The following is a 25374-nucleotide window of genomic DNA, read 5'->3' on the forward strand; positions in this document are numbered from 1 at the left end:
AGTGGGGGGGGGGGGGGTTGCAGAGACTTTTCAGGGATAGGGGGTTGCCAGCGCATCTCAGGATCTGGGCTCGCATTGTTTTTGGAGGAGGCTGTCAGAGGAGTGACAACGCTCGCCGGGCTGATCCAGGAGTTTGCGCCATACCGGGGGAAAAAACAGCGGGCCCTAATCATTTTGCCAAGGATGCCTGACAACAGTGTGTTGATATGTCTGTGTGTGTGTGTGTGTGTATTTGTATTTGTGTGTGTGTGTGTGTGTGTGTGTGTGTGTGTGTGTGTGTGCATGTGCGTGTGTGTCAGATAACAGTTCTTGACAAATTTGCCATTGAAATGAATGCACACAAAAGTGGGGAGTACTTTGGTGGCCAAGATTTTCCAAGACATCTTTAAAACCTCCTACCTCCTCCTTTCTTCTTCTTCTCTCTCTCTCTCTCTCTCTCTCTCTCTCTCTCTCTCTCTCTCTCTCTCTCTCCAGCCCTCTGGCTGCTTCCCATCTTCAGCGGAGGGTGGATATGAGCGGTGTCTCGAGGCCTCAGAAGCACAAGCAGCTGACAGAGGCGCTTCTCGCTCCCAAATTTACAGTGGAGCCTCATTGTATTTAATGAAGGGAAAAAGTGGCAATCTACTATTAATGAACTTGGAATGTAAAAATATGCCTCCTTTGCTGAAAGCAGCTCAAAACTGCTGGGATAGGAGAAGTGCCATCTTGGAAGAGCTCCAGGACCTAATGAAAGATCTATATAGAGGCCAGGGGGAAAGGATGCAGGATGTTTTGATACACACACCCACACACACACACACACAAGCTTGCATTAGTCAGCTACATGCTCTCACATATTGGCCATCAGCGTGTGTATTGTCAAGTGTCTCTGTTTTAATAGAGGTATGAGAAGACAGGTATGTGGAAGAAAAATAGTAGCCTTGTGTGAGTTTCAGTCCGTTAGGCCTCTGACCTCCCATCCACACACAGACACATATTCAATCACAGTGGGCTGCTCTGTCCTCAGCTGTGTCGGTATGGTCAAGCCTGTGATGTGCTGGACTGGGGGTGGACAGAGGATGGGCTCTGCTCCTGCACAGAGGCGCCGCATCAGACTGGATCATGTCAGTCCCTTTGGGACGGGGCACCGGTCAAACACGCTCCCCACAGCAGAGGTGTCCCTGAGGAGGTGTCTAGGAGGTCCAGACAGGCAAAGGCCCACAGCTCTTATCAGAAATGTGTGGGTTAAGTATTTATGACAAACAACATTTATGACGTTTTTTTCCACTAAAGAGGTCAACATTTATATCTGTTGCAGATGTGGAAAATAAGTGGGTTTTTTTATTAAGAAAACAAAATAAGGATGCTGTAATTGCAGGTTATTTCAGTTGGAATTGCATGGTCAGAAGAGATTTCGAAGAGAGATATATTTTTATTGTCTTCATTTTGGAAAGAGGAGATACAGAGGGAGGCAAAGGCTGCTTGAGAGAAGAGAGAGTACAAAATGAAAGAAAGTCTAGAATCAGCATAAACTTGCACTTCTCCTCCCCATCGTATTAGTCTTGTACAGTAAGAGAGAAGTGCAAGGGTTAAGCTGAGGATCCCAACTTACCTGGGGTGCTTTTCAGTTACCATGTCTCAGAGTATCCTGCCAAGACTGAAAGAGTGTTTCCCAAACCACCTCTTTGGATTTGATTATTGTCATTCATGTAGGTTTGAGCATGCATGAGATGAATAAGTATAAGTCAGGAGTGCAGGTGATCAGTATAGGAAAAAACAGCAACAAGAAATGTTACAAGAAAAGTGAAAATGAAAATGAACAATTGAAGTGAAAAAAGAAAGAAAATGCCAAACAAGGATAACAGTAGGATACATGTTCTTTGTGGATTTGTATTTACAAGGAATTGAAAATGAATGGCTAGTTTGAGATCATATTCATGTGAAAATGAGATCATATACAGTATTATGTTTTTATTTGAGGAAGCACCACAGTGTAATGCAACACATATCTTTGGTCTTACATGGGAGACAATGCATCTGAAAATTGTGTTAAGGTCCAGGCCAACCAATCAAACTGAGCTCGTAGAGATGATTAAACTGCTAAGGACACTCAGGGAAAACCAATCAAACAGAGATCGTAGAGATGATTGAACTGCTTTTTGGTACACAGGGAAATATCTTGATACATCCTAAGATGCATCTTATGCTCAATGTAGCATTGAGCTGGCTGTGAGGCACATGGCCCTTAACAGCACTCATGTCTGAATCCAAGAGGGCCACTGAAGATTGTAGCTTTTGCCTTGCAAATGGTTGCATCATGTAATGAAACATATTTACTCATAAATATGTTAAGGACTTTTTTTTTTATTCGGCCTTTACTGTTGCCTGACCCTGTAGTCACATAATTAAAGATACCCACTATTTTGTTCACTGAACGTACTGCTAAACTGGTTCCAATATTCAGTCAAATGTAATAATCTCAAAGAGAGCAAAGCAATTTCAGGTCCGTTTTGAACTATTTCTTCCTCTGGTTTGGATTGCATCTGTCGACCAAACAGTAGTGTTTTGTGCTGTAGAATCAGTATAGGCATGTCATGACAGCATGTATTTAAACCAAAACAAAGCAAAACAAAATCCATATCAAACAGGATTAGCTGAAACTAGGTAATAGGTCTGTCTCCTCTGCTGTCTGCTGTACCTTTGCCTGCTTCCATTCCCTTCTGCCATCAGTAACTGTACAGACTAGCATCAGATCTAACAGTTGCGTTTGGTAATCTTTACCTTTAACCTCACAAATAGTAAGAATAGTAACAGCAGCCCACACTGCATATGCAGCTTGAAAATGGCTGGAGTTAAACATAATCTATGTCCAAAAATAAACTACTACTAAAAGAAAAATTAATATTGTTCAATAACATGACTTAAATTTGAAATACAGCGAATTTTCACATAGTTCTATGTGAACATTATATCTTTCTAGATCACATAGATCTATATGAAAAATCGCCAGACTTCTCCTTAGGCCTACTTCAATGGAATCTGTTTTACTTAAAGTTGTAATATAAAATAAGTATTTTAGATATATGTATTGCCTTGTGATTATTACAGTGTTACCTCATCTTTACATGTTTTTATGAAATATTGTAAAACATTTTATGTCATTATTAATTTGTTAGTAAATGATGGACTAAATGATTCAGTAATCTAGTCTGACTTAAGAAAAAGAGTTTGACAATGATGTCTGTTAGTTAACATCACCAGCCTGAGACTGTGAGAGAGAGAGAGAGAGAGAGAGAGGGAGCAAGAGAGAGAGAGAGAGCGAGAGAGAGAGAGAAAGCAAGAGAGCGAGAGAGAGAGGGAGCAAGAGAGAGAGAGAGAGAGAGAGGGAGCAAGAGAGAAAGAGAGAGAGAGAGAAAGAGAGAGGGAGAGAGAGAGAGAAAGCAAGAGAGCGAGAGAGAGAGGGAGCAAGAGAGAAAGAGAGAGAGAGAGAGAGATGAGGCTGCAGTGAAGCAGCCTGACTGAGCCTCTGCTGCCTCTCAGCTCTGATCACACAGTTGGGGGAGTGAGGTGTCCAGGAGCACAACCTTCCAGCAGCTGCGAAAGAGCAGTACCCCTGCCAAATGACATCACACACACACACACACACACACACACACACACACACACACACACACACACACACACACACAAGAGCAGTACCCACAGTGTTTCCCACTGAATTGAATTCTATTTGTGGTGGTTGGTTTGCAGAATTAACTTGAATGCAACAGTTTTTAACAAATTAGCGTAGCATGGTTATGATTCTAACCAGCTTTAAGCACAATGTAGTACAACCTGGAAAATCATTATGTGGTGGTCAATGTTGATATTGTGGTGGGCCGCCACAAATAAGTCAATGTATGGGAAACACTGACCCCTGCCAAATGACATAAAACACACACACACACATGCACACACACTCACACGCACGCACGGCCGCACACACACACACACACAAGAGCAGTACCCCTGCCAAATGACATCACGCACACACACACACACACACAGCCACACACGCACACACACACACACACACACACTTGCAGGGAGAGGAAAAATCACAAGAATGACAACCTTTATTTGTGACATAACCTTTATTTGCAAACCATATTGTTCATCATATTGTTTCCTTGAATTTATTGAATTTTCCTACAATGTATGTACATGTGATATGAATTGACAATGATGGCATCATTAACCTGGTCTCCCTCTTCAGAATTCATCCTTTAAAAGTTTGCTTAGCAGCGCAGAACAAAATTAGTCGTCTAGCAGAATGCCTAAACCTCCAAGTTGCCATCAACATTTACATTTGAGAAAACACTCAAAAGTGATCAACACTGCCATCTAACTTCTTTTGTGCCATAAAGAAATCCTGTGTGCAATCAAGAAATGCAGCGTGTGCACGTTTGACGATGGGCATATAAGGACAGATATTCTCATAAATGTCAGTGAAAATATGTCACTTTGACTAATGCCTAGGTAGACGGTTTTATTTCTGTGTACAGCCTCCTATTATGGCAAAATGTCCATGTGTGTAACTTTGCTGCCATGTCCCTTCTGAATTGTGGGTCTCTGTTTGATTATATTAGGCCATTAAATATTTCATGTGTGGGTGTATGAAAGCGCCGCGTTTATCTGCATGAGTGACTCCTGTTTAGTGAAGTAGGTAATTCGGCTTTAAGGAACATGCCCGTCATGCATACAAAAATGAACCATCATCTTTCAGTGGCATGGTGTCCAGATCTGACCCCATCACACAACTCAGTTTTGGGAAGATTTCTTTTCCGCCTTTCTCTCCCCTCCGTCCTGCTTCCACTCTGTCTCACTTCGCTCTCTATCATTTGGTTCTTGAGGCAACGCTAAATCCATCCAGCTGCAGCGGCTGAAATCATGTTGCTCATGTGGACGATCGTGTGCAATACAGGAGATGTTGTTTCTGAAAAGTATACTTTTCAACATTTCAAATTGACTTACTCTGGACTCTTGACTCCTCCATGGAAAAATAGGGATGGGACTGCAATTTTATCCTTTGCTGATGTAAACATTATATCTGTCTGAAAACCATCTCACCTTAATTAGGTGTGCTGTTATATGTGTGGGCGCAGGACATCTTCATATGAGGCAGAAAGAGAGGGAAGGAGTGTGAATAAGCACTCTCTGCCCCAGGCTCCACATTGGCAGTGTGTTTCATTGAGTCTATTAAGGATGGGCCCACACAGGCCTTTACACTCTCATTGATCTCCTTAATGACCCACTTCTAATGGTGTAACCCAGAGACCCCCAAAACCTTACAGACTAGTGCAGTTCTGATCCTAACTACACTATAACCCTTCTACTCATACAGCTCAAAACCCTACAGACTAGTGCTCAAAACCCTACAGACTAGTACCCAAAACCCTACAGACTAGTGCTCAAAACCCTACAGACTAGCGCAGTTCTGATCATAACTATAAGCCTTCTACTCGTACAGCTCAAAACCCTACAGTGTGTTAGCATTAAAATACTAATCCTTGCTAGCCCAGTGTCTGATATCTAAAATCCTAATATGGCGTTTGATGAGGGAGATGCATGCATGCTCTGATCCTAACTATAAGCCTTCTACTCAAACAGCTCAGGGGTGAAATTGTTGAAGTTTGGAATTGCATAGTCCTTTTTTAAATTCAGTGGTTGCATGGCATGTCACATTGCCAGTGGATTTTCAACATTGATAGATATGTACAGTGTCACAGAAGATGACCACTGTCCTCAATCACAATGGAAGCCAAATACACTCCGGTAAACTTCATCACAGTGCCCAGGAGCTTCACTTTGGGCAAAAGGCAGTGCCAGACTAGCTGGCACGCCTAGCTTGTACGCCTAGCTTGCGCTCCAAGCTTGTGCGCCTAGCTTGTACGCCTAGCTTACTAGGTACATATGTGGGGAAGGTTGGCATGTAACTGGGTGCACAGGCAAATGTGCTGCAATACAACTTTTTTATTGCAAATGGAAGTAACACAAATGAAATTTACCAAAGCCTTTCTCTCAGTGGTAAAACACAGCACTTTACTTGGTTTCTATGCCTGACCTGGTGTGTGTGTGTGTGTGTGTGTGTGTGTGTGTGTGTGTGTGTGCAGGTTTTTTCATGCAGGACACAGTGGGCCTTGCTCTCTCACTCTCCCACTTTTTTAAAGCATGGCATAAATCCACCAGATGAAAATGTCATGAAGCAGGTTCATTTTGCAAAGAGGTTTTGATTGCCATGTGCTTGTAATTGATTGTTCCAAGGACAGGGGGAAATCTAGAAATGTCATAACAGCGCTGCTTAGGTCGCTCCCACCGCTGGGCAATCAATGGGAAGTAAAAAGAGCTATTGATTTGTGCTCTGCAAAAACTGTAGCCTGAGACACAGGGCTGGGCCTGGCAAGGCGCGGCACGCATGACAGAGAGACACAGACACATGGAGATGTCAGCGGCTCCTCTGATTTGCCCTGGGTCCTCTGAAGATAGTGTTACCACATGGAGACTCACAAAAGGCTGGAGATATCACAGCTGTCTCCTGGCCAAGTCCCGGCTGCCCACTTCGGCTGGTACGATCAATGTGGGGAAATGTTGGCATTCTCAGGGACAAATGTTGATGTTTGTACTGATTTCCCTCAAATATGTTAACACACCCACTAAAAGGTTAGGAGGTCAGTTACACTTGTCTCACAGAGTATGAATATCATGGGAAATGTAGGCACCCAATGATATTACATTATATGTAACATCCTCATACACACTATTAAAGTATATGAACCACAACATTTAACTAAAACAACAGAATACTCTCAAGATTGCCTATTGATAGAGTGCACATAGATAGATAGATACATACATACTTACAGTATATGTCAATTGGATGGATTATATCTGCAGATTCTACAGAAGCTAAACTAAGTCTCTGACATTAAGCACTGTGTGTAGATGCCTTGCCATACGAAGCCACTATTCATTGGACAGCTTCAATGATGTGAGAATATTGTGATTGTCCCACTTAAAGTATTTCTCATGTCCCTATCTAGCCCATTGTCAGGAGTTTAACCAGTATTTCTCATGTCCCTATCTAGCCCATTCTCAGGAGTTTAACCAGTATTTCTCATGTCCCTATCTAGCCCATTCTCAGGAGTTTGTCCACCTCTGGGCCTCAGCTCCCTCCTCTCCACACACAGCGAGGGCTTTGGCTCAAGAGTGGGCCTGTCTCAGAAAGCAGGCCCATGCTATGCCAGGACTCTGTTCCAAAGGATTAATCTTATAAACACTTCAAGTGGCTGATTTATGATGGACACCCCAGGTTTTCTGACCTCTGCATATTCCTGTCTGAGGAGATAAATTTGCAGTGACACAGATTGGTTGGTTTACAGGAGTTTATGACATGCTAAATCTCAGAGTCGGTCTGCCAGCCTCTTATTTTGGAAGTCTAGTTAGACCGAGAGCAACATCCACTGGCTTGAGACAGCACAGACTCTGTCATGTTTGGTTCACTTATAAAATGATCCTGATGCTGAAGTTCAGCATTTCTATGTATGTTAACGATACGGTATAGGTTTTTATGGTAAGGTTTCATAAATGTGTTAACCATCTCACTTTCTTACACAAGCTGATAAATATATAACTAACCTTTTAGTAATAACGTCTAAACAGTTTGTTAAACATAGTTAATATATATTTTAAGTGAATTATAAGATACTTGTAAGTAATCTACTAATGTTATTTACAGTAATGGATAGTAAATAGGTCATTTAGAAATACCTTGTAAACGGTTTGTTCATAAAGTGTTATCGTGTCCGTACGGTGTGACTTACAGGTTCAGTTGGCTAATCTGCAGCTGGGGAGGTTCCTGCTCTTGTGCATGATCTTGTGGGCCTGAGACCAGCTGCTTGTATAACAAGCCTCACTTGATGCTCTCTCTCACATTCCCTTACTCAGCACACACACACACACACACACACACACACACACACACACAAACAACACACACACTTTTAGTGATGAACTGGGAAGGACACCTTCCAGAGAAAGGGTTCATTCAAAATCTACAATAGTGACAATACTGTTTGTTTGCGTGTGTGCGTGCGTGTGTGCGTGCGTGCGTTTGTGTGTGTGTGAGACAAAGAACATTTTCCATTTTCTTACATTAGTGAAATAAATCAAATATATACATACAATCATAATCAAAAGTATTTTTGACTTTTGATCAGCTCAGTCCACCTCAGTCACTGGTTTAATGGAAATGAACACAGGAAGTGGGAGAGTCTATACAAACACTGCTTGGTCCTCTTTCATGCTACTGACTGGGAGCTCCACTCTGGACAGTTAAGATGTCAGCTCCAAGCCAGTCATAGTCAGTAGTGCTCCACCTCTCTGTGAAAACTATATATACAGAAAGGCATGCATAAAAGATGACTCCCTCTCCAACTCTCACATGCCACGTTTGGAGAGGGCGTTTTGGGAGCAATCGGCCAACTTGGTCAGCCATTAAAAAAAAAAAGGAAAAAAAAAACTTTCTCCGGTAGATCAAGGTCACAGAGCATTGTAAGGGAGTCTCTGGTGTGTGTGAATGCAAGTGTCTCCCAGCTCTGCCGTTATCCATGTTTGTTTTGAAAGGCTGAAGCCCGTTTCGATCTCAATCCATTAGCTGGCAGAAGCTCACCTCCAGGCCTTCTCCTGAGGCACTTGTGAAATATTGATAAAAAAAGTCTTATTTTCAGAATCCAAAGGCCGTGGACACTCTAAAGGGCTGCAGAGCTGCACTTATGGTGCTCACACTCTGCCGCCCCCCCCCCCCCTCACTTCCTGTCCAGTAACTCAAAAGGAAATATTAACTACATGAAACGCATAAGTGCCTCGTCTATAACTCTAATGTCCAATGTATTTTTAAATAAAAACAGACACAAAACTGCTCAGAAAATGTAAAGGACAAATTTTAAAATCTTTAAAATGCGAAAAACTAATCTTTTTCAGTTACTTCAACCAGATCACCATTTTTGAACGCATGTACACACATCAGACAAAAGGCAAATGTGTTAAGTCTATTTTTGTAGATTTTGTGACTATCAGGTTATTCTTATGACATATATAATATCAAGGCCAAAGAAAAGTAGCATTAATTGCAGCATTACAATATATCAGATTACTTGATGACAAATCTGTCAATTAAGCACTGTTGCTTAATTAGCAGGTAATTGAGGCAATAATGTTAGTGTCAGATAACAATACACAGGCGTATGATGCGAGTGATAAGAGCTAGTTATTGTTTTGTCAGGCACCGAATAAAGATGAGTGTAAGGGGGAGTTTCCAAAATAATGTAAAAATGATAATAATAATTTATTTACAATTTATGTGTTTGTTATTTGGCTTTTGCAGTAATCTCTATTGGTCAACATCCAGTCCAAGGATGTAACAGACAAAAAAATGATGTTTTTTTTCTTGCCTGATTGTCTTGATTTTCCTGATTGTTCCATTTCTGTTTTTTTTCTGTTTCAGTTTACTTCCCTGAGGATGAGGCTGGCTTACCAGAGCCCACCATGGAGGAGGATGGTGCAGAGCAGGAGCCCTCGACTGAGGAGGACATTTCAGACAGGACCACCAGCCCTAAGGCCCTGGAGGAGAAAGAGACGGACAACAAAAGCAGCTACAGTTTCCAGAACTCTCCCCTCAGTGTTTTGTCCAATCAAGAGCTAGAGCTGGAGTCCCACCTAAGTGACAACAGCGACCGTCTCTCGGACTTCAAAGCATCTGTGTCTTCTCCTCAGAGCCAAAAAGAAGACGAGGGTCGTGTGTCAAAGCTGAAGGAGGAGATGCACAACAGCCTGGAGAAGATGAGAGCCGCCTATGCCAACTTCCTGTCTGATTCCTACTGGACAGGAATTGGAGTGGATGTGAAGGCAAACAGTGGCAACAATGGCAAAGCCAACTGCGACAGCACCAACGGCAGCGCTACAAAGACTGAGTTTGACTGGCATCAGGATGCCCTGTCCAAAACCCTGCAGCAGACCCTGTCCCCTAAACCCAGCATGGCCAAGCCCAACCTCTTCAGCTCTGTGCACTTGTACCGGCAGAGCAGTAAAGCCTGTGGAACCGTCTTCACAGGAGCCAGCCGCTTCCGCTGCAAGGACTGCAGTGCCGCCTATGACACGCTTGTTGAGCTTACAGTCCACATGAACAAAAGTGGCCATTACCAGGATGACAACTACAGCAAAAAAAGCGTTGCTTCCACTTCCTCCTCTAAAAGCCGCAAGAGGAACATGCAGGATATGGAGGGAAAGGAGGACGCCCAGAAGGTGTTGAAGTGCATGTTCTGTGGCCATTCATTTGACTCCCTACAGGACCTCAGTGTCCACATGATAAAAACTAAACATTACCAGAAAGTGCCTTTGAAAGAACCAATTCCAGTAATGACCCCTAAATTAGTCCCACCAGCAAAGAAACGTGTGTTTGAGGTCACTAGGCCATGCTCTCCTGACTCAACGACCGGAGCAGCAGGGTACGCTGAGGCCCAAAGGTCCTCCACAGGCCTCCCTTCTAATACTCCCAACAACCGCTATGGCTATCAGAATGGTGCTAGCTACACATGGCAGTTTGAGACATGCAAGTCCCAAATACTGAAGTGCATGGAGTGCGGAAGTTCCCATGACACCCTACAGCAGCTAACCACCCACATGATGGTCACGGGACACTTCATCAAAGTGACCAGTTCCGCCTCCAAGAAGGGAAAGCAGTTAGCGCTTGACCCACTAGCCATAGAGAAGATGCAAGTGCTAGCTGAGCCTGCCGGCACTGAGAATGAGGGAGGGAAGACTTCCACGGGAGAGAAGGAGAAGAGTGTGCAGAAGGACAAAACGCTGGAAAAAGCTGGAGAAAAAGAAGAGAAGGAACTGAAAGAAGAGAGAAAGCAGAGTGACGGCTCTTTGGGATACCCATACTTACGGGAGGAGGATCTGGAACAAGCGTCAGGTGGAGGAGAGGACATCTTGAAATCTTTAGCTAACACAGTTGCCTCGGCCATCAACAAAGCCCAAACAGGAACTCCAAGCTGGAGTGCCTACCCAAGCATTCATGCAGCCTATCAACTCTCAGGGGTAATCAAGAGCACACCCCTGGCAGCATCTCCTCCCATTCCACTCAAACAGACTTTTAACCCCAAGCTGAGACCCATTGCCCCCAAGGGCAAATTGTATCAGGGAAGTGGAGGCCTTGAAGGACTGCAGGGGCATCATGGCCCTGATATCAAGAAGGAGAAAGTGGGTAACACTGATGCAAAGGAGAGCCTGAAGTTAGATCTGGAAGAGAATGTCGACAGCGACTGTCAGGATGATTCTTCCTCCTCTTCAAAGCTGGACACAGACTGTGGAACTGAAGAGAGGGATGTGATCAAAGACAAGCCGAGCCCGGCACTCTCAGAGAGAGGCAAAACTTCCCCAAGCCCCCCCGCCAGCAACGGCCACAGTGGTGCCTCAGAGATCCTCGGTGACTCCCAAGAAGTCCTTAGCATAAACCCGCTAAGTGCACTACAGTCAGTCTTGAACAATCACTTGGGGAAAGCTAACAAGCCAGTCAATCCTAGAGCTGAAAGCACTCTATCTGCCCGCACACAGTCCATATTCTCAGAACTGAGCAGAGGTCTGGAAAAATCTGTCCTTGGTTCCTCTGGAAATAACTTCATGTTCACAAACAATGATCAGCCAATAGACTTAACAAAGTATAAAAGCAACAAGAGAAGCTCATCTCACGCGCAGACATCCACCCCCATGCCCCAAAAGCATGCACTGTCAGACATAGCAGACATGGTGAAGATTCTCCCTAAGGCCACCACTCCGAAGCCTTCCATGTCATCCAGAATTCCAGCTTTGAAGCTTGAGACAGATGTGAGGCGATTTGAGGATGTTTCTAATGAGGTTTACTCCGTGCATAAACGCAAGGGTAGACAGTCCAATTGGAACCCTCAGCACCTCCTTATTCTGCAAGCTCAGTTTGCCTCTAGCCTCTTTCAGACATCGGAGGGGAAGTACCTCCTATCAGACCTGGGCCCACAGGAGAGAATGCACATCTCAAAATTTACTGGACTGTCAATGACCACCATAAGCCACTGGCTTGCCAATGTGAAATACCAGCTCCGCAAAACAGGTGGGACCAAGTTTCTGAAGAACATGGACACAGGTCACCCGGTATTTTACTGCAACGACTGTGCATCCCAGTTCAGGACACCTCCAGCTTTCATAATCCACCTGGAGTCTCATCTTGGCTTTCAGATCAAAGACATGAGTAAATTGCCCATGGATCACCAGACTAAAGTCGTGACAGAGCCTGAGCTGCCCAAGGCTCTGACTGTTAGGGCCTTGGAGTCAGTGAATGCAGAAGAGGATGGTGACTCTAAGTTCAAATGCAAGCTTTGCAGCCGGACATTTGCTAGCAATCACGCCGTTAAGCTCCACCTGAGTAAAACTCACAGCAAATCCCCAGAGAATCATTCACAATTTGTTGAAATGGACAAAGAGTAGCATGGCCGTCTTTTACTACCTGCCGTTTTCTTGATCCTTCAGTGTCATTGCTCTATTTGTTGTTGTTTTGGTTTTGTTACAGGAAAAACGGGTCACATTTTTACAATTTCCCCATGACATTAATTTCAGCATTAAGTTGTGTGCTTATTAAAATTTAAGATAACAAATAATAGAAAACCATAGAGCATCATATGGACATGGAAACTGGACTAAAATGAAGAGAAAGTTTTCTTTTTTATTGTAAATTCATCAACTGATGTCTGCACCCTGCTCACGTGCTTCACCAGTAATGAACTGTATTACTGCTTGAAACATAATTGCTGATGTTTGCATGCAATAGCTCTGGCTATGACTACTATTTATTTGTATAATAAGGCAATTTTTATTGTATTACTTTGTTAAACAAAGACCATTTGGTTAATTAATTGTAATTTCCAACTCTAGTAAAACACCTGCATGTTGCACCGATGTGCCAGCGGGTGGCCTGATCCACATTAGCACATGTACCCAAATGTACAGTATGTTTGCTTTGTAAATATTTTGTGTGGCAAATGATAGATGAGGAAAGCACTTTAATAAATGTTTAATCACCAGTTCCGGCTCAGAATCAGTATGAGCTTACAGGTCTTGGAAGGTTTGAAAAGAAATGGTGTCCGATATAAATGTAAATATAGCATTGTGGCAAAGAGAGTCTGATCTTGTGGAGAATTTTGAGACGAGGGGTACCTGCAACTTTTATACCAATATAAATAAAACATTAACATTTTCTACCAATCTGTGTGCTTTTTTAGATATGCTTTTCCACTCACTGCCTAAATGAATGGGTAATTGCTGGAATTTTTAGCATTATAATAATGTATAATTGTTAAAGAATTATTTCTTTATTGAAGTATTTGATACTGGATGACAATCAGTATAGTGTTCCTTGAATGAAGCCAGGGTTTTAAACATGTAATAATATTGGATGAAAATATAAGTGGGTGTGTTAAATATATGGCTTATGATTTAAAAATTTGAACTGTTTAATCTGTTCTTTATTTCATTTGGCTAAGGTTATTTTAGTAAAAGGAAGTAGTGCTCTAAGCTCACCTCATTTTAATAAAACTATGACATGAAATAATCGGTCAACTGAAATACTATGATGCGTAAAATAATATTAATTAAGCATATTTTCAATATGAATCATCTAATTCCCCACTCAGTTATTTCAGCACATTGTAGTTTCTGTACAGCTCTTTGGAAGTTTGTGGGCTCATGCTTCATTGTATCAAAGGGGAAATCAGAGCAATCATGATATCGAATTGACGGCTGTCTTTGGAGGCATATCACTAAGTAGATGAGTGTTTCAAAATGTTTCAAAGAAATAGAACTCAATATCAGTTAGTTTTGCCCCTTTTCACTTTTTCCATCTATTTTATCTTTCCCTCTCATTACATTACTTTCATGTAAGGTACATATAATAAATGAATCCTATACTTTTCACAAATTAAGTAATAGTCTATTGTATATAGATAGCCTACCAATAAACACTTTTCCTTGTTCTCTTATTTTAGTACTATTAAAAATAATTATTTCTAAATCCAATTTTGCCCCCTCTCTCCACCTCTCTCTCTCTCTCTCTCTCTCTAAGCAATCAACTCCTCAATTACCACCAACCATCATATCTGTTTTAGAGCAGGCAGCTGACATTTGATGGTAAATGGGAGAAAGCGAATGGGCACCATGGTGATTTGAATATCCTGACATCAGCGTGCCCTCTATTGTTGGAGATGAGCGGCCAATCACGTTTGTTCATCTGATGAGTTCTAAAGTATTCAGCCATAATTTCTTCTTGCATTTATAATTACGGGCGGTAGCGCACACACCTCACTGAACAGATTAAAGCCATAAATAATTTAGCTCCTCGCCTCACTGGTGGATCCCCTGCTTCCTATCTGCAGTCCACCGGTCTTTTGAAAAATCTAGCACTTTTAAAGGCAGTACTTTGAATGATTTAAGGTCTAGGACTCAACAATGTGGGGAAATTACTGTAACACTGGATCACAAGCATTTCTGTTTCTTAATTTAAATGTAGACATTAAGACAGATATATGAGGACAAAGAATCTTCCTACAGATGACTTATTACAGATGCTCTGAGAGAAATACATCCCATTAAGTGACTGCAGTCGAGGCTCCGCCTTCACATGGCCACGGAGTTGAATGAGCAAGAAGAGAAGCACATGGAAGAATCTGGCAGGTGCGGCCAACGTGCTGAAGCAGTTTCCCTTGGAGCTCGGAAATCAACTTTTCATTAACATTAGATGGAGTTTGCGCAAATTATGTCTGAATTGTTTATTGCCACAAGCACCAACAAACGGAAAATAGGTGAAAGCTACTTTTGATACATAACAGAAATGTAGCTCAGTTTGTCATCACTTGGATTAATTGTCCGACATATTCACATTAGAGTCTAATCCATTTTTTCATACTCTGGAAAACAGATTCACTCTTTGTGGCAATGCTGGTATGGAATATACCAAAAAATAGTATACTGCTGTAACTGAAAATAATTTTCTGTACACACAATTCAATCATTCCAGCTGTGATGTATGTTGCAAATAGGCCCATGTGCAAATAAACAGTGAGACTCTCCGTATGTCTTGGTGAAAGCCAGCGCACTTCAGTCTGCCTCTCTCCCCATGGCCTGGGTATCAGCTTGTCAGGCTGCCACTTGAAAAGTGTCACTCCAGCAGCTAATTAAGAAGAAGTCCAGGAGAAGGCCTGTATGAACTGGAACTGCACATACAGCAGTGAGATGAAACCGTGAAAGCTTTTATTTGTATTTTTCTCTCTCTCTCCATCTATCTATTTATGTGTATTTATATATTTACTTATTTTTTGCATGGCTTCTCAGAGTTCCACTTAATTGAATGGGCCATCCCAACATTCACAGGTTTGATATTTTGGTATTTTTTATATTGACTAAAATTTGATATAATACTTCACTCAACTTAACTTCAGGAAGTAAATACAATGCTACTAAATACACCTGAACTTTATAGTTGAAGCTATTTTTGAAATCACACAACAGAAACAAAATGGTGGAAAAGAAATGGTCAAACAGCCTAAAAAGGAGACAGGGGCTGAATTGTTGGAATAATTGGAAATGAAGATATTCTCTATGCCTTGCAACTCCTGATATATAAGCCAAAACGTATGTGCAAAAAACACAGTGCCCCCTAGTGGCAAATTTGTTTCATGTGATGAATGAGCCTATCAAGTTTCAAGGAGATCAGTCATTCACATGGGCAAATATTGGTTACTGATGTCTGATTGGCAGACATTTTGGTAAGCCAACCTCTCAGCACTTGTAGCAATGAAGCAAATGGGAGGATGTCTAAGTATACCTAACTAACCTGGTTCTTGAGATATTGACGTGTGCCAGTTGTAACGCCACCTGGTCGGCATCCAAATAATGTAGTGGAGATTGTGTGCACCAAGTTTGTTTATGATTGGACCTTGAATATTTTCAATGTAATCATGCAGGGCTATACATTTTTGCTAATTACGACGCTCCCAAGAGGCCAAATGACTCCAATCTTGTTGTGCATCCTCACAATGTGGTCCCAAGGTAATGCACCGAGTTTGGTTCTGCTTCTTGAAAGCGGTGCTGAGTTATGATAACTATCTGTTTGGTTCTGCTTCTTGAAAGCGGTGCTGAGTTATGATAACTATCTGTTTGGTTCTGCTTCTTGAAAGCGGTGCTGAGTTATGATAACTATCTGTTTGGTTCTGCTTCTTGAAAGCGGTGCTGAGTTATGATAACTATCTGATTGGCCGTCCTGGCTCTGTGGACCAGTTCTGATGCTCACATGCCCATTGTAGGCACTTTTGATGGTGGATAGGGGTCAGCATGGGCAGTGTGACTGGTCTCCATGCTACACACAGTACCATATGCAACAAACTGATACATTGTGTTATAACCAGGGTTGGCAAATTAACATTAATTATAAATAATATGTCAAAACAATGAACACAAATTGGTTGCATTTTACCCATGACCACATTTCTGCCCATCAGTGGAGTCGTTAGACCTGGGCATTCGAGGCTATAGCCCCGGATGTCTTGGGAATAGCCCCGGAGCTCTGTGTCTCAAAAATTAATGCTGAAAATCGCCCCAGAGATTTTTATGAGGTTCCAATCGAACGCCACGGCCAGCAGCCACAGCAACATTGTTACTAACGCTGACCTGGCACCCAATGGGAGCATACAGGCTGAAGAGCATAGGACCCAAGATGGATCCCTGAGGGACCCCATATGAGACAGTAATATGAGAATGGCATTATCACCTGAGTCTAGCGTAAGAAGCAAATAATTAGTTACTTTAAGCAGGGCTGTTTCAGTGCTATAAAGGGGTCTGAAACCTGACTGAAAAGGTTCTAGTATGTTGCGAGTGGCCAGAAATCAGCTGTGACAGACAGCTTTTTCCAGAACTTTAGAAAGCTTGGAGATGGGGCGGTAGTTTTTTAGGCATTTGGCATCAAGGTTGTATTTTTTAAGCAAGGGTATCTGTTGTTATGTATCTTATATCTTTATAAGTATGTATCTTATATCTTTATAAGTATGTATCTATATCTTTATAAGTATGTATCTTATATCTTTATAAGTATGTATCTTATATCTTTATAAGTATGTATCTATATCTTTATAAGTATGTATCTATATCTTTATAAGTATGTATCTTATATCTTTATAAGTATGTATCTATATCTTTAATATTATTATGACCGCCGCACAGCGAAGCAGTGGTCATATAGGTTCAGAGTTTTTTCTTTTTTTTCCCGCATATGTAGTTTTCCGTCAAGGATTCCCGGGACACTGAAAGACACGAAACTTGGTGGGCATGTAGCCCCACAAGGATAGCATGGAACCCCACCCAGCCGGACTGGAGCAATTTGAGCTGCCGTAGTTGTTCTGTTTCATCAAACCGGGTCAGTCTTCACTACCCACACACCTCAATGAGCCCATGACCCTTTCGTCGGTACCATCAGTTTTCACCTGCTTCCAAACATCAGAGAACAAAATGTTAATTTGTTGCCTAATATGTAGTAGCCTACCCACTGAGAGGTGTGGCTGGCTATTGCCTGCAATGTCACGATATGATACATATCACAATACAGAGGCCACAATACAATACCCGGGTCTCCGGGGCACTAATTCTGCAGCTTGACCACAACGCCAAAGAGCCATGCAGGCCCATTGGTATGGCAGCCAGAGCGCATACTCAACTGTAGTGACGGTACTCCGTCACATACAAAAAAACAAATAAGCAAATAATCAAAAAATAAAAATAAAGTCTCTAATTGGCTAAATAATATCCAGTAGTTGGAAGTGATGAGACAGCATGTCCCTGGGCAGGCTATGATGGTAAACTCTCAAAGCGGATACTTTGACTTTGGTGTTCTTTGTGTTCTTAGATTGATAAATGTTCTTGAAGAAACCAATCTGCCATTAAAAGGGAAAGGGAAAAGGGAAAAGTATGTATTGAAAAACAATAGGTACATGCAAAGTAGATGTTACACCTTGCACCTCTGAGCATAGTAGAAACACAAGACATTATAATACATTTTTGTCCTACCTTTAACCTGCTACCCTGAGTCAGTTTGTGTAGGATTCACTCTCGGCCTGCTTTTTTCTTAAAGGAAAGCTGACACACAAGCTGTCAGACAGACCGGTGCTTGGAAGGCCTGCAGCTCGAGGTCAGGGTGGGAAACAGATGTAGTTTTGGGCTTTAGGTCTGTGACCCCCGCTTGTGTTCATGGTGCGTAAGGAAATGAGTGAAATCTGCTGCCGTCTCTGGTGATTTGTGTCTCAGTGAGTGACAGGTCAGCTGCAGGCAGTAAGAGTGATAGGCCAACATAGAACACAGCACACACAGAGATGAACAGCAAACAATGCACTGGCCTGCTGACACACACACATGCAGGCACACACACATATAATATACAATGCACTGGCCTGCTGACACACACACATGCAGGCACACACACATATAATATACAATGCACTGGCCTGCTGACACACACACATATAATATACAATCATATATTGTTTATTTTTCAGATTTTTTTATATATAATGAAATTTCTTCTCTCTCTCTCACACACACACACTTTTACAATCTCTCACACAGATTGTCACACATACACACACATTTTATATGCTCCTGGAAACAGTTTTCAAAATTTACGAAACATTCACAACAAGATGTGAGTTACACCTTACACTGGTCATGTTCCGGTCTTCATAATGGCAGCACTGAGGCTGGAACTAGTCCTACAATATTGAATGTCTGGATTAAGTATTTGTATTGAATACAGAAATCTAGTAACAGTCTTTTTTTAATTAAATTATTTCTTACAGAGGCAAATTGTTGGAAACATGGTTCACTTTGTCAAAACACTGCATACAATTCTCACAACCAAACACAGAAGTAGCAGAACACTTCAAATCCTTTGAAAACTGAAACACTTCAAAGACTTCACTTGAAATGTACAATTAGTGCAGTGGCTGTTCAAAAGCGCTATTCCTGTATAAAACCGGTAATCCAGTGACATGCCCACAGGTAGGCCTGCTTTAAAAATAGGACAGAAGGGAAAAACTTAATTCCAGCTGAACATTCAATAATGAATATTGAATATTTTTTATATTCTATGATATTAATTAATGTGCTGAAAGCAGAATGTAAGCATGGCTGCATTTGACATTTTTAAAAAGATCAAATTTGACATGGGCCTAACAGCTGTTTTGAGTTAAAGTGTAAGTTCAGTGTAAATTGACCCATAGCCTTGTTGTATAAGCTCACCACATACAGCCCATCGGAAAAAGAATGAGACAATTTGGGACAACGTAGGCCAAGTTATGGACAGGCAGCTTAAAGCAGACCCATAGGGCATCAAAACGGAAACTGAAAGTAACTCCCCATTGCCCCATGGGTCTGCTTTAAGCTGCCTGTCCATAACTTGGCCCATGTTGTCCCAAATTGTCTCATTCTTTTTCCTATGGGCTACATGTGATGAGCTTGAACAACAGGACTATGGGTCAATTTACACTGAACTTACACTTTAAGGCTATATGAGTAGCCTAATTGAATAACTTGATGATAGAGAAGACAAACTATTTGTGGAATGAGTCTGGTATCATGCTACAGTATATATCACATCATGCTCAGTCTGCCACTCATTGTCTGTAGCATGATTTTCATGTGTGGCATTCTGAAACCGTCCTTAAATTTGGCATGTAAATGTAACGTTATTATCACCTGAAAATCACCTGTGTTCACTCTATTCACTCATGTGCACTCTATTCCCTCATGATTCCTTGAAATTGGTACCTTTTGTGTCCATAAGAAATATCTATAAATACAGTTGTAATTTAAAAACATAGCATTACTATGTATACTTCCATCAATATCAAATCAAAATAAACTCAATCAAATATTATTTTAAATAATTAAAATTGCATATATGTTGATATGGGTAAGGTTTTTGGCCTGTCCCTTGCTATGATTGTTCTTTTTCACCAGGACTTTTCATTTGTAAATTTTAGGCAAAAAGATAATAATAATAAGCAATATTCCTCGCATACATTTAGATTATTTTTTATAAAATATGAATCATTTTATCAGTGTCCCCTGGATTCATGTCAGGCCTGTTACCCTGTAAAATAATGGTAGATTCCAGTGACATCTTTACAGGAAGTTGCATTATCTGTCAAACAGGACTCCAACTGTTAGAACACAAGCAAGTTGCTTTCTCTCTTCTATAATGTACTATTTTTTAATGAGATTTAACTGGGTAGGGGCCATCATCCAACAATTACTGTCAGGCCTGTTACTTTTCCAGAGTAACAGGCATGACATAGATCAGGTTTCACCCTAGACACACTGTTTTTTAAAAGTTTATCTGTATAAAATGCAAACATTTTTAAAAGTCATTCTGTATTTATTAAGTAGATATGTTTGCAAATAATCAAATCATTCATTTCCCTGACTTGTGGTCCAAATGTACTTACACTTGCTTCATGCACACCCTTATGCGTTGTAAAAGTCTTAATTGTATATAGGTTGACCCTGTTGATTCTTTCAAAATTTGCATTGTCTTCAACAACTTGTTGTATTTCACAAAGAACACAGACAGAATGCACAAGCCACGTCGGCGGTCTGAATCAGCCGTAAGGAACTGGCATTACAGCAGCAAGACATGTTGAGGCTTCAAGTCACAGCTGCCACCGTTGTGCCCTTAAGCTTTGGATAAAAGCATCAACCAAATCTAACAATAACCGTGAAAGAGTCTAAATGATGTACTGAAATCGGCATCTAACAATAACCGTGATAGAGTCTAAATGATGAACTGAAATCTGCATCTAACAATAACCGTGATAGAGTCTAAATGATACTGAAATCTGCATCTAACAATAACTGTGATAGAGTCTAAATGATGAACTGAAATCTGCATCTAACAATAACTGTGATAGAGACTAAATGATGTACTGAAATCTGCCTCTAACAATAACTGTGATAGAGTCTAAATGATACTGAAATCTGCATCTAACAATAACCATGATAGAGTCTAAATGATACTGAAATCTGCATCTAACTGTGATAGAGTCTAAATGATGTACTGAAATCTGCATCTAACTGTGATAGAGTCTAAATGATGAACTGAAATCTGCATCTAACTGTGATAGAGTCTAAATGATGTACTAGTCTAAATAATGTACTGAAATCTGCATCTAACTGTGATAGAGTCTAAATGATGTACTGAAATCTGCATCTAACTGTGATAGAGTCTAAATGATGAACTGAAATCTATATCTAACTGTGATAGAGTCTAAATGATGTACTGAAATCTGCATCTAACAATAACTGTGATAGAGTCTAAATGATGAACTGAAATCTGCATCTAACAATAACTGTGATAGAGACTAAATGATGTACTGAAATCTGCATCTAACAATAACTGTGATAGAGTCTAAATGATACTGAAATCTGCATCTAACAATAACCATGATAGAGTCTAAATGATACTGAAATCTGCATCTAACTGTGATAGAGTCTAAATGATGTACTGAAATCTGCATCTAACTGTGATAGAGTCTAAATGATGAACTGAAATCTGCATCTAACTGTGATAGAGTCTAAATGATGTACTAGTCTAAATAATGTACTGAAATCTGCATCTAACTGTGATAGAGTCTAAATGATGTACTGAAATCTGCATCTAACTGTGATAGAGTCTAAATGATGAACTGAAATCTATATCTAACTGTGATAGAGTCTAAATGATGTACTGAAATCTGCATCTAACAATAACTGCGATAGAGTCTAAATGATGAACTGAAATCTGCATCTAACAATAACTATGATCGAGTCTAAATGATGTACTGAAATCTGCATCTAACAATAACCGTGATAGAGGCTAAATGATGAACTGAAATCTGCATCTAACTGTGATAGAGTCTAAATGATACTGAAATCTGCATCTAACAAATCAAACCTCTTCTCTGCTCGGAATCTCACTAGAATCTGCAAGGGTTGGACAAGAACAATAACAATTTATCACAGTTTCTTGAACCTCATCTGCAAGGGTTGGACAAGAACAATAACAGTTTATCACAGTTTCTTGAACCTCATCTGCAAGGGTTGGACAAGAACAATAACAGTTTATCACAGTTCCTTGAACCTCATCTGCAAGGGTTGGACAAGAACAATAACAGTTTATCACAGTTTCTTGAACCTCATCTGCAAGGGTTGGACAAGAACAATAACAGTTTATCACAGTTCCTTGAACCTCATCTGCAAGGGTTGGACAAGAACAATAACAGTTTATCACAGTTTCTTGAACCTCATCTGCAAGGGTTGGACAAGAACAATAACAGTTTATCACAGTTCCTTGAACCTCATCTGCAAGGGTTGGACAAGAACAATAACAGTTTATCACAGTTCCTTGAACCTCATCTGCAAGGGTTGGACAAGAACAATAACAGTTTATCACAGTTCCTTGAACCTCATCTGCAAGGGTTGGACAAGAACAATAACAGTTTATCACAGTTCCTTGAACCTCATCTGCAAGGGTTGGACAAGAACAATAACAGTTTATCACAGTTCCTTGAACCTCATCTGCAATGACTGTTCTGTCCTCCTCTTCTTCCTCATCATACACCTGATATCTGTACATGGTTTTGATCAAAAAAAGTGATCAATTCAATAAATGATTTCAGAAACTAGGCTCAGAAAGTTTTATTTATGTTTATTTAAACTAAAATGTTTTCAGTAAGTCGGACAAAAATTAGGCCAGCAATAGAACTGTGTGATTTGTTTCCTTCATATTTGCAGAGATGTCAGCTCCAGTTTGAGTCTGCTCTCCTGCCATCACAGGCAAACCTCCATGACACATCTGAGGAATGCACTGATGAACTTGGCAATCAAGTCAGAGCTCTCCTACCAACGCATGACGAGAGACATTCCCTCTGCCAGCACTGCTGCTGTCATCAATTCCAACCTGTCTTTCTTCTTGTAGAACCATATACTGTATAGTGTGATGGCAGTGACTCCATGAAACACCCTAAAGATTGACCATAACAGAAATAGTGGGGCCCTGAATTTTTCATTTAAAATAGAAATGGACCCACATTTCTGATACTAGATAGAAAAAAAAGAATCCAAACTGCTTGTGTGAAATAAGTTTTGTTTTCTTATTAACATATTCATTATGTCATATAGTGGTTCAGAAACCCAGTAAAAAAGCCAAAAAGCTAACTTGAAAAAAAGCTACAAGAATGTTGACTAGTTAGCTGTAGATTTAGACAAAACTCTTTCATCTATTTGCTGGCAGTGTGGTAAGTATTTATCTGCAAACTACAGTACGCTGTGCTGGTGGCATACTGATTGGATAGATCCCAAATGTCTGGTTGCTATGTCCCAGAATCATATGCAACTGGATGAGAACATATTGAGGCCTGTGATCAGTACAAAAATGTGTGTGTGTGTGTGTGTGTGTGTGTGTGTGCGTGTGTGTGAGTAGTATATATAAAGGGGCTGACTGCACACATGGGCTCTATGCAGTGCTTGCTGACGCGGCAGTGCTCTTTACAAGCGTCACTCTTGAAAGGTGACTTGAATTGAGTGACACTTTGCTAAAGCCTTTCAAATGTTCTCTTCCAGGTAAAAGAGAAATGTAGACGCAGCTCAATCATATGCCGTGTCTTTTTTGGGCCAGCCACGCATCCAGCACAGCGATGAAACACAATGAATATTTAAAGACAACCATTACAAGCAGAACTTTCTGAGAGAGAGAGAGAGAGAGAGAGAGAGAGAGAAAGAGAGAAAGAGAGAGAGAGAGAGAAAGAGAGGTTGACTAAGAGACAGAGACAAAACAGAGAAGTGGAGAAGAGCAGAAGTGACACACTCTTATCAATTGATAGAGCAAGTGAGTTGGCCTTTCAGAGTTTGAGGCAATAGAATAGAATTGTCCTTATGAATTTGAATAACTATCACAATGTTTAATAAGTTAAATAAGTTAACTTAGACCTGAGAGCAGTGTTTAAGATAAATTAACTGTATGACCATTGCTATACAGGATTGGATCTGTGTACTCTCTGACTATATATTTGTATTTGTAATCAACAGTAATTTACAAGGTATTTCTTAAGAATGCTGATCAATGAAACATAATAAAACTAAACCACATTTTCCAAGTACATTTGAGGATGAATTAATGACTGATAAAAGAGGTGAATAATTTCAATTATTATATTATATTCAATTATTATAAGCCTGTGTTTTTTAGCCATTTTGATTAACTAAATGAGCTACTTTATCACGAGCATGCCACATGCACACCCATATTCCTACATTTAAAATAAAGCAAAAGTCCTAAGTGCAGCTGGAAACTCAAATGTGGATGCAGGATGTTTCATGTGTAGTCAAGCAGGAGAATCCCAGTGCACAATTGCCCTATTAAGGCACATCAACATCAGAGCAGAGCACGCCAGCACAAGCGAGAACCGTATCCTTATTATTATTTGATAACATGTTTAACGACAGATTGACAGAGTATTTGCAAATGCGAACTGGCATCAATTTTATCCAGTTCGGTTTTCACTGCTGTGTCTCTGATGCAAGCATACTTATATGTATAATTTGATTTAGCACTGAAGCTATTAGTGAGTTTTTACAACAAAAATAGAGAAAGAAAACAGGCAGAGGCCTCTGTTGTAAACATAAACTGTTCTGATGTTTTGAGCCCATCATGCTATTAATGATAAGAATTATGACATGTATGAAGATTCAAATAATTGAAATGCTTCAAAACAATTTTCTGAAAGGTGTAACATGTGCACTGGTATAGGCATGCTGCTACTTTTCATTACCTACAAGGCTGATTAACATGACCAAGAGAGGACAGTTTTGTACTCTGGCTCAGCTAAAGCGAATATATTTCCACATTCAAATCTCTGTGTTGTGTAATATACAGAGGCATGTTGTAAAATCCCATCTGAATCCAGTTTGCTCAAACTACTGACAGAAATGTAGTTATTTCACCAAATGGAGTACAGTTATACCAAATAAGTTGACAGACATCCACAGACAATCCAAAATAATCTCAACTGGATTCTAATTCCATTGATAATCTCGACTGGAAACACCTTCATTGTTTCAGTTTGACAGTTACATGCACCAGACGTGTTAGGCATGGTTACCTAAATGGAGACTATATGTATTATAACTGCAGTAATGGTTAAAACAATAATGTTATGTGGTCAAGATTGGGTTGGCAGTAGCACACAATAGTCCATG

At 40.6% G+C, this 25374-nt stretch overlaps 1 protein-coding gene across 1 annotated transcript in view; it reads left to right on the forward strand.

The window, feature by feature from the left end:
* Positions 1-13302, forward strand: part of tshz2 (teashirt zinc finger homeobox 2) — a 42880-nt gene extending 29578 nt beyond the window's left edge. Inside the window, exon 2 of the mRNA XM_076276973.1 lies at positions 9521-13302. Within this exon, the coding sequence (XP_076133088.1) occupies positions 9521-12534 (3014 nt within the window). The 3' untranslated portion in view covers positions 12535-13302. The remainder of the gene's footprint in view (positions 1-9520) is intronic.
* Positions 13303-25374: the final 12072 nt, after the last annotated feature.

This window comes from Alosa pseudoharengus, unplaced genomic scaffold, assembly GCF_046254945.1.
Source record: "Alosa pseudoharengus isolate Yale_2024_CS ecotype anadromous, Long Island Sound unplaced genomic scaffold, YU_APseudo_1.1 YU_APseudo_1.1_scf_9, whole genome shotgun sequence".
Classification (NCBI taxonomy): Eukaryota; Metazoa; Chordata; class Actinopteri; order Clupeiformes; family Clupeidae; genus Alosa; species Alosa pseudoharengus.